The sequence below is a fragment of the Zingiber officinale genome, chromosome 8A, assembly GCF_018446385.1.
Source record: "Zingiber officinale cultivar Zhangliang chromosome 8A, Zo_v1.1, whole genome shotgun sequence".
NCBI classification, from domain to species: Eukaryota; Viridiplantae; Streptophyta; class Magnoliopsida; order Zingiberales; family Zingiberaceae; genus Zingiber; species Zingiber officinale.
In genome coordinates this window covers 25,113,350-25,124,430 of record NC_056000.1, presented here as the reverse complement: position 1 = coordinate 25,124,430, position 11,081 = coordinate 25,113,350, and the positions used below count along the sequence as shown (strand labels likewise).

At 39.5% G+C, this 11,081-nt stretch overlaps 1 protein-coding gene across 2 annotated transcripts; it reads right to left on the bottom strand.

Moving 5' to 3' along the window:
• Positions 1-4,903: 4,903 nt before the first annotated feature.
• LOC122011650 (protein TIFY 10a-like) lies at positions 4,904-6,921 on the bottom strand. 2 transcript variants are annotated; one of them, XM_042568026.1, is made up of 5 exons: positions 6,712-6,921; positions 6,127-6,304; positions 5,746-5,969; positions 5,597-5,654; positions 4,904-5,498 (listed from the first exon to the last, which is right to left on the bottom strand). In XM_042568026.1, exons 1-5 carry the CDS (start codon positions 6,836-6,838, stop codon positions 5,354-5,356), a joined length of 732 nt encoding a protein of 243 aa, XP_042423960.1. In that variant the 5' UTR covers positions 6,839-6,921; the 3' UTR covers positions 4,904-5,353. The 2 variants fall into 2 exon arrangements, with proteins under 2 accessions (XP_042423960.1, XP_042423961.1); XM_042568027.1 differs by having other exon boundaries at positions 5,373-5,498; positions 5,585-5,654.
• Between the last annotated feature and the right edge of the window lie 4,160 nt (positions 6,922-11,081).

The following is an 11,081-nucleotide window of genomic DNA, read 5'->3' as shown; positions in this document are numbered from 1 at the left end:
AGCAAGGCAGTCCCGTTAGGGGTTTCGAGTGACCAACTGTGAGCCGGTTCGAGAATGTTCCAGGAATTAGGAAAAAAACAAAAAAAAAAACTATTAAAGCATCGTAACAATTCAGGTTGGTTATTAGCCGGTAATTATCTCATATTGATGAATGTTATTAGGTGGGGATTGATATTTTAATGAATAAAATTCAAATATTGGCTTGTGGAAAAGTGCTAGGGGTGTAAATGAATCAAGTCGCTCGCGAGCTATTCGAAGTTCGATTCGATAAAAGTTCGTTTGAGCTCGTTTAATGAGGCTCATTAAGATAAACAAACCAAGCTCAAGCTTCACAATATTCGACTCGTTAGCTCGTAAACACGTTCGTTAAGCTCATTAAACAAGTTTTAAATAATAATAATAATTATTTTGATATTAAATTTATAGATTTTACACTCTACTTATGAAAAATATAAACAAATATATTAAATTTATTTATTAGAATAAAATTATAAATTTTAATAATAATATTATAATTTTCTCTAGATATATAATTTAGTTTTTAATGAATATTTAAATTTATGATTTATATTTATTAAGTTCGTTTAGACTCGATAAAAGTTCGAATAAGCTCGAGTCATGAATATATTCATTAAATAAAACTCGAGATCGACTCGATTATAAATGAGTCAAGCTCAAATATTCAAGAGTTACACCCCTAAAAAGCGCCATTTATAAAATTTATCATTGTAAGACATTCTGGTCGAAATCTTAAGATCAAGCTAGATGACTTGAATCTCGTGGATTGTATTCTATAATGCATCGTTGATCTTGTAGAGATTGTGTACAAGTTAGTCCTATTGTACGTATTGAGAATAATTAGATGTTCTATACCGTTGATTATGATGTCTTACTCTCTAGAGGTTTTATTCTCGAATAGTCAAAGTCATATTAAATAAATGCACTATGTTACGAACCGAGAAAACTATAAGTATTCCACATACTAGGCAATCAAAATAGTGCAAAATCAAATGGACATACAAATAATTAAGTAGATGAACTAGATGAGTTGCATAACTTGAATAGACCAATTGAATTGACACGACTAAATGAAACTGATAAACATAGAAAAGTTAGATCGCACAGACTTATAAATCCAAAGGATGGCCTTCACTAATCAGAAAGAAAAAAAAACAACAAGAACAAAAAAAAAGTATGAAAGAGCAAAATAAAATTTAAATGGGTGCAAATGACTTTTAATTTGTCTACTTGAACAGTACTCATATGCTTTTGGGATGATGCTTGCAAATTTTACAGTGTGACCTGGAGGTTAAAGATTCAAGTTGTAGAAATAGTTTCTTGTAGGGTAAAATAAGATTGTATAGAATAGATCTTTTGTTAGGACTATGTTGACAAGAGTTTTATACCTCGGATTTCTTTTTATTGATTTTATTGTAAAAAAAAATAGAAAAGCATTGCCCGTGAAGTTTATTAATTTTCTCCAAAACTTAAAGTTTTCATTTCCCTTTCTTTTTTCTGATTAATTAATCGCGGTGTTCTTTATATAACCACCATGTTCTTAGTGATCTCAATCAGCTAAGAGATCCAGTTGAGTTTCTCGTGCATGTAGGAAGATGCATTCGTGCATGGTGCTCGCAGAAAGCTCTTCTTGGCTGCATGCACCCCAAGTTTGTGGCTTCTGTCCACGACAACACCAGCACCAATCCTAAAGTACTTACCCATCACCACCCCTTCACTTGCAGAAGAAGCAACAAACCTCGAAATCCTACTGATCATATCCGAGCTCTGAGTCGACGAACGCTGGAGATGTGACGCTCTTCGCTATCCTTTGGTGTTGAGGTGGACCTCCGGCGAACCTACAAAGAAGTCGAACCGGGAGGAATTTCCCAGCGACGACCCTCCGACGCTCAATCAGGCAACGGAGAAGCAGAGTAATGTTACTATGGCTACAGTGATTCAGATTGCATACCTTCGTCAAAGTCTGGGGTCCTTATATAGGACCTCGGGGAGGCGCAGGTACGCTTCTTGATACGTGCACGCTTCCCCAAACATACCTCAGTAGGGTTGTGTCAGGAAAGCATGTTTGACGTCATTCCGCAATCGTCCGAGCATATCCCGGATGTGAGGGTGGAAACTTCCACTGTACGATACTCTGTCCGCTCTGGCCGCCGACCATGCTGTTTGTCGGCGGCAGGTGTCTCGAGGATGAAGTTATCAGCTGTCCTTTTTGTCTCCTAGCGTTTTCACCTGTTTCCGGGCCGAGCGGACCAGCCGCTCGACGCTCTTGGTTTCCGGGAATGCGCCTACCTTGGCCTGAGCGGTGAAGCTCTGCTTCTGTGCTTGGATGGAATTGCGCCTTATTGTCATGCGGCTCGCCCGAGCGTTCCGCTCTTGGTTTTCAGGAATGCGCCTACCTTGGCCTGGGCGGTGAAGCCCTGTTTCTGTGCTCGGATGGAATTGCGCCTTATTGTGATGCGGCTCGCCCGAGCGTTCCGCTCGGCCCATAGACTCTACTTGAGCGTCGGAAACCCGACCCCTGGTCGGGCTGTCTTTCGTCCGGTCCGGGAGACCCTTGGTCGGATATCCGCTCGGTATGACCTCTATCCGTTCAGCACGACCTTGGGGTTGACTTCCTTGACCGTTGACCTCCACGTGTCGTTGACCTCCCGGCAATGAAGGTTCCCCGTCCTTACCACCAAATCACATGGCTCCCCCTCAGACGGCGCCAATTTGATCCTGTCCGAGCTTTGAGTCGACGGACGCTGGGAATGTGGCGCTCTCCGTTGTCCTTTGGTGTTGAGGTGGACCACCGGCGAACTTGCAAAGAAGACGAGCCGGGAGGGGTTTCCCGGCGACGACCCTCCGACGCTCAAGTCAAGCAACAGAGAAGTAGAGTAACGTTACTGTGGCTACAGTGATCCAAATTGCATACCTTCGTCGAAGTCTGGGGTACTTATATAGGACCCCGAGGAGGCGTGGGCACGCTTCCCCAAACATACCTCAGTAGGGTTGTGTCAGGAAAGCATGTCTGACGTCATTCCGCAATCGTCCGAGCATATCCCGGATGTGACGGTGGAAACTTCCACTGTACGATACTCTGTCCGCTCTGGCCGCCGACCATACTGTTTGTCGGCGGTAGGTGTCTCGAGGATGAAGTTATCAGCTGTCCTTTTTGTCTCCTAGCGTTTTCACCTGTTTCCGGGCCGAGCGGACCAGCCGCTCGACGCTCTTGGTTTCCGGGAATGCGCCTACCTTGGCCTGGGCGGTGAAGCTCTGCTTCTGTGCTTGGATGGAATTGCGCTTTATTGTCATGCGACTCGCCCGAGCGTTCCGCTCTTGGTTTTCAGGAATGCGCCTACCTTGGCCTGGGCGGTGAAGCCCTGCTTCTGTGCTCGGATGGAATTGCGTCTTATTGTCATGCGGCTCGCCCGAGCGTTCCGCTCGGCCCATAGACTCTACTTGAGCATCAGAAACCCGACCCCTGGTCGGGCTGTCTTTCGTCCGGTCCGAGAGACCCTTGGTCGGATGTCCGCTCGGTATGACCTCTGTCCGTTCGGCACGACCTTGAAGTTGACTTCCTTGACCGTTGACATCCATGTGTCGTTGACCTCCCGCCAATGAGGATTCTCTGTCTTTATCATCGGATCACCTATCATTACAATGATCAAGTGAGTTCTTAAATCCATTCTTTTTTGTTTAAAAAAAAAATTAAGAGCGTATTTTTTATATTAGAATCATTAAAAAAATCCTTGTTAAGGGTTATTGTAGTAATTACCGGATCATAACTAGTACAGATATTTCAATTTTGATCAATACTAATAATACTTTATTGTAATCCTTTCAAGGGTTGACACACAAATAGTACTTACATATGATGTTGCATGGGATCGATTCTAACTATAAGTAATCAGATAATCAAAATAGACCAAGTGCAATCCCAAATGGACATACAAGGTAAGTAGATGAACTAGATACAAACTTTTTAATCCAAAGGATGACCTTCACTAATGAGAAAGAGAAGTAAAGAAACAAAACAAAGGAAGAGCAAGAGAATCCATCCATCCAAAATGGGGTGCAAATGACTTTTAGTTTGTCTACTTATAGCTTTTAAGATGGGTGCTTGCAAATTCTATCGCGTGACCTAGAGGTCACGTATTCAAATTATGGAATAGTCTTTTGTAATGTAAGGTAAGATTGTTCGACAAAATCTATATTAATGGAGCTTCGTACACCGGACTATCTTTTTTATTTTTATTTTTTTTGCAAATTTTGTTGTATCTGCTCATAATATACTTTTAAAAATGACATGGTGTGTGGGAACAAAGTTAGAGTACTTCACACTCAATTTGCTTTCATGGTGACGCCTGCAATTCTACAAAGTTGACTAATAATAAGTATACTTAGAAAATTAAGTGTGGGTGTGTATGTGCCTGCCTGAAAAATGAGTGTGCGTGGCCTAATTGCAGTAAAACCTTGTTTAGGATTACTTGGTGTTGGTTTTAATATTATGGGCGAACATTTTACAGAGAATAAACTGTTTTTCTTATATTATCAAACTGACCAAAGTCATCGTGGAAGAACTATGTCTCAATCTATATATTTTTTCATACTGTAGAAGATTTGAAGAAACTATCCCCCTACCATTATTTAAGCAAGCTGCACATGTCGAGAACTAATTTGATTCCCCCAGAAAATGGGCATTCAGTAGAAATAGCAGGCCACCAAACTTTGACTCAGTTGAGCTTCTGCAAGAAGGCAAGACTAGTTCGGTGTTGCATTCAATCCCCATTAAACACATGCAGGTTTTTGGATATGCAGCTCCAGTCAGTTGATCCTAAAGTATTGTGATATCAGCTCGTTGCTCAGGTCAAAGAGGAAGGTTTGAAGTCAGTGTCAGACATGGTTTTGAGCCTTAGAAGAAGCAATTACGAAGCAGAGTAAAAAGCCTTAGAAAAGTAGATTTAAGGTGCTTGAAGTTGACTGAGATTAGTCATCAGTATGGCTTTCGCAACGCACAGCAAAGATGAAGTTTGAAAGGTTCGATGAAATAGTCATTTATGTAGAGAATAACTGTTTGTGGAAAAAATCAAATAGCTGAATCCAGAGTTTTACACATAAAACAACTTCACTCTGCGGTAAGATCAGACAGTAGCTGATACATATGTAATGGTAACTAGATTTCTGATATGCTGCATGAGCTACAGCTTTAAAAACAAGAACACAGAAAATCTAAATCGATGCAACTTGTTGGAAAAGGAAGACAAGTTCCTCAAAAAAAGAAGCAATCGAAGATTTTCTGAGCACTTTGCTTCAAGGTGAGAAGCATGTGAAACTGAACTCGACACGAGCAGGCCTATCTGCTATACTTAGAGCTCAGACTGAGACTGGGAGTGAAGAGGTTAGTGCCCAAGCCAAGCCATGCTTTGCGGTTCTCCTGGTTAACAGAAGTGGCCATTCGAGGAGATGGAATCATTTGGTACGGTGCTCTCGCATTGATCCTGAAATTTTTTTTGTTTAACCGATTTGAATTAGAACAGCTGAAACAATCAGCACTCGTTGATCTTTAGCATAAGAAAAGGATTACCGGATTGCCTACCGGTAGTTTCTCTTCTGCAGGAATCGTTGCAGTGAAACTTTTCTAGCAATAGGAAGATCTGTAGTTCAGCAAAACACTATCAACGTCAGTAGCTTGCATGGAGGTTCAAACATGATATGAATTTTGTTTTACATGTACTAATCTACTACCTGAGAGATTTGGCTCTGCTGATCTTGGCTGATTGACCAAGGTCGAGCTTTGACGAGAGAGGGAACTTGAGGCTGTCACAGGAGGAACGTAGCTAAAGTTTTGAGCAGCGGAATTCCCTTCGCTTGCTATCCGGATCAGATCCCTGGCTTTCTCGGCTGGGAAATTGTCAAACACCAGCACGTTTCCACCGTAGAAAATTGAAAGTTGGGATTTTTCTTCCCCCCTGCAAAATAAGCAGCCATAAAAACTGGTTAGAACACCTCTAGGGGTTTTATCAGATTCCTTTCTTGTTCTTTGATATCAACCTTTTATTTCTTTCTTGTTCTTAGACATCAAGCTTTTATTTCGAATTTGTTCTGTGGTTGTAAGAGAGGTGAGACCTTGAATCCTGTGATACGGAGGGAATGAATCCGGCACGCCGGGGAAAGAGCTCCATCGGGTTCTCATGGGAAGCTACTTCCCCTTGGCTTTCCTTCTCGCAGTCCTCTCCACCAGAGATGTCCGCTCCGGGCAACAAACAAATGGTGGCCGGCGGCGGCCGAAACGACTGGGAGTTGCCTGGAAGAATAGATGGGAGTGATCAAGACAAGCTTATGCGAAAAAAGGACCAAATTCAGAGAAATCCATAAAATCTTCGAACGGAAGAACGAAACTAGTCAAAAGAAATATCAATTTTCGCCAAGAACACGAATTGAAAATTCAATAAAGATAAATCAAAGACCTAGTGCGAACAAAATCGATCAATGTTCTGAAATACATATCTAACCAAACAAATATTCGCCGTAATAATCCGAAAAGACAAATTTTTGAAAACAAACTAGTAGAAAACGCTGACCGATGGCATTCCTGCACGAAATCACCGAGAATCCCAACAAAACATTAGCAAGAAAAGAATACAAGATCGGGATCATCCGATGCAAAAAATCCGTCCAAAAATCTCAAATGCACAGCCAAAAAAAGCTCACCCTTAGTGGGGTCCTGGGCGATCCCGAGCCCTAGGTCGGCGACGCTGCCCTTCTCCTTGATGTACTGGCTCAGGAAGCTACAGGCGAGCTCGAAGTTGGTGAAGCCTTGCTTCCGCCCCTCGGCCATCTCTCGATCCCCAAATTTTTGGAAAGCGAGCACGAAAATCCACTGGGAAGGATGCAACTCGTTGCACTCGGAAACCGCGGTTTCTTCCCTCCCCTGGCCTTTGCCTTTCCTATTTATAGACGGCTTTCCATTTCAAATTCTCGAGTTGGGTACAGTAGAGAGAAATTCTCGATCATAACTTTATTTGCCATATAAAATTTTATTTACTTCTAACTCTCAATTATAAAAAAATTAGTTAATGAGTGTCTAATCATAATTTGAATATTTTACTGTTGGATGATAACACCGGGATACTAACTCCCTTGTATAAATATCATTATTTAATTGTCTTTAAGTACAAAATATTTAAAAATAAATATAATTTCTATTAAAATCAGTACTTTATATTAAAATTGAGTATATTTTCTATTAAAATTGTCCTCATACTTTTTTTAAAATACAAAAGTATGAATAAATTAGAATTAAATATATTTTCTATTAAATTGAGCATAATTTTTTCCTACTTAATATAATTATTTTTAAATTCAGTATCATTTAAAGAAAATCTAATATATTTTCTATCCAATTAAGTACCATTTAAAAAAAATCTAATATATTCTCCATCCAATTGAGATAGAAAAAGAATCGTGCTCAATTTGATAGAAAATATACTAGATTATATTTTAATATATTGAATTTAAACAAAATTATATTTACTTTTGGATTTTTTTATATTTAAAAATATCAGATACAATTAGATATATATGATTGACTAGAAAATGAAAATAAAGATTTTTATGAAAGAGAACTATATGCAAAGTTTTGATTGTCACTGAACTGTATACAAATTTTTCCTCTCGAGTTCGTGCAGCTACAGAAAATTAATTAAATAATAAATGACATTTGCCACTAAATTCAACATTATTTCAATTTAGTCCAAAATTTCGCATCTGAATAAACTTAACCAGAATAATGAAAATCGGATTAACTTAAATATGACAATTTATGATTCTCCATGAAATATATGGACCAACTTGTGTCATAAAAATTACAAAATGAAAATATATTATAGATTAATTTTTGAATTAGTCTATTTATTTAGAGAAAAAATATTTAACAAACTTAATAAGTCAATTTATAAATTAATTTGCATTGTATAAAAGGAGTTCTAAAAGGGGTTTACAAATTATTTTGTGATATTTTGATAAAATAAGATTTAAAATTTTTAAATAGGACAATAAATTTGATAAATTTTATTTATGTCCATTTAATTATCAAATATATAAAATAAATAAATTTATTTTTTAAAAAATAAATAATTTATGAATAAATATGATAACTTACATAAATTTAATTATGTTTTTGTAATTTAAATACATAAAAGCAATTAATATAAAGTTTTACATTTTCAAATCATTTATAATATATTTAAAATAAAAATAATATAAATCTTATCATTTTAAAAAATCTAGATATATGTATTTTTTAACTTACTAACGTTAGATGTGATTATTTGGCCTGAAATTTTTTATTGATCATCAAAATAGATCCAAAAATACAAACAATTCCTTATCTAGCCATTGATATCTTAGATTTTATATCCTACTAGAGAAAAATCCTTTTAATACATCACAGCAGGGAATCAAATAACAAATGTTTACAAATTACTACAATATCTTTGCATCATAGAACAGGGATAATATATATCTTATCATTGGCTATAGTCAAATTTGAATAAGTTTTGCTTGACTCATATATATATATATATATATTACATTTCTATTTTCAAACGCATGGAAAGCTAAAAAAATTTTAACTTATAGGGCTTTTTAAAATTTTCAATGCAGCCGGCAACATTAAAAAAATAATACAGACTCACATGGGTAAAAATCAAAGTTTTTTTTTTTAATTTTTTGTCTTTTTTTAAATCATGGTGCTCCTCCGGCCATATAAAAATTACATAACTACTCTCATGTATCACGTCGGATTGATTTTGAGTTTTTGACAAGTCTGATTTTAAATTTAAATTTTGAATTAGTCGAGCTAGTAATATACAATTCGTATAATAATAATAATTATAAAAACATAACGATTTAATATTTATGTTATAATAATTATAAAATTATAATTACTATAATCTAAATTTATTTTATTTAACAATATTTATATTGTAACAATTATTAAATGTCAGCAGTACTATAACATAATTTTTTTCATGTTCAAGCAACTGACAGACCGATTCATGATTAAAATTTAAATTTTACCTATCTAATAGTCAACATCAACCGAAAACTATACGTGTAATTTTAGGACTGATAAGATGGGATATCATTTGAATAAAAAAAATAAAAATCAAATGGAACAGTCTTTAAAAAAAAAGAAGACAGTCTGATACACAAAATTCTTATTATACGGAGTCTCGAAGAATGATCTATTATATAGAGTCTTACTCTGTTTTTTACAAAAGACTATTTCCAATATTCGAACCTGTAATCTTTTGATCACATGATAATAATTTTATTGTTGCACCATAACTCTCTTTCACGAAATAATCTTGTCTGACGATTCTAATAAAATAAAATGATCATGTTCGAGAGCGAGTAGACGGACACTAGGTAGACGACACTCACGTTGACTGGATGTCGAGCGAAGATGTCGTGAACCTCCGACGAGCTGAGCCTGCAACCACAAGTCGTTAGTGCCTAGCCAAGGAAAGGTTCCCCGGTGATGACCCTCCGACGCTCAAGTCAATCACAGACAGTAGAAGAATGAACTAGAGAAGAAAGGAGTAGCGTGACTATAGCTATAGTGATTGAAGCATACCTCCGACGAAGTCTGGGGGTCCTTATATAGGGCTCCTGAGAGGCGTGTGCACGTTTCCCGAGGCGTGCACGCTTCTCAAATCGTACATGGAAAGGATGTGTCAGAAAAACGTGTATGACGTCATACCTTAACAACCCGGGCATATCCCTGACGTGACAGTGGAAACTTCCAACGTATGATTCTCTATCCGACCCTGCCGCCGACCACACCGCCTGTCAATGACACTGATCCCCAGGAAGATATTACCAACTGCTCCCTTTGTCGGTTATTGGGTCGAGCGGGAGAGCCGCTCGGCCAGTCGACTGTCTGTACGATACAACGACCGGGCCGAGCGTCCGCTCGCCCGATGGGCTACTACCAGCTACACCCCGTCGGGCGAAGGAGTCCCGCCTATCGAGTAAGGCTGCATCCACTGTTTGCCGAGCGGGATGGCCGCTCGACCTTCGTGCCTCCCTGGTTGAGCTTTATGTGCGTCGGAAGCTCGGTGTCTGATCGAACTGTCGAAGTGTTGGACCAGCTACCCTACCTGCTGACCTGGAAGGTAGTTCGCCTGATTGGGCGTCCGCCTAACGTTGACCACTTTGACCACCTACCGAACGGGCCATACCTTACCACTAGATCACGTGTCTCCCCCTTAAGTCTAGTCGAAGGAGGCTGCAAGTCCGACTGACTGGACAAGTAGTTTGATGACCAATTGGCTGATCAACCAATGAGCCGGTTGGATCCCGATCTACCCGTGTAGGGCTGGTCTTTCTCAGCCGATCGACGCTTTGAGCCTTTGCACTTGGATTTTTTCTCATCACCCCCGGAGGGGCGCGAGCCGTGTCTCCCTCTCTCAAGTCTAGTCGAAAGAGGCTGCAAGTCCGACTGACTGGACAAGTAGTTTGATGACCAATTGGCTGATCAACCAATGAGCCGGTTGGATCCCGATCTACCCGTGTAGGGCTGGTCTTTCTCAGCCGATCGGCGCTTTGAGCCTTTACACTTGGATTTTTTTCTCATCACCCCCGGAGGGGCGCGAGCCGGGCGGTCAATGCTGACACCGCCCAAATCTCCTCGAAACATGCGCAAATCATCCCCATTAAGGCCGAGCACGCGCCTATGCCCATTAAATGCTGCCCTGTGGGGAGGACGCCACGTGTCGTCGGAGCAGGCGCCACACGTCCGAGGTGACAGCTGCTGATGTGACGTTTGACTGTTCGAATACAACAGCTGGATGTGCACTCTTAGTCTCGTGCCCTAGATCGGACGACTCCGGTCGGTCGTGCCGATCTTTATAAAGCCTTAGCGTCGCCATTTCTTCCTCTACGTTCTCTTTATGCTCTTCGACAGTTTGCTCCGACGATTTTGCTTGCTTCCAGCGTTCCGACGATTCTCAGCTTCCTCCTTCAGCGACCTTTCTCTTTGTAAGCCTTTCGACCTTTCCCAATCTCTCCGTTTG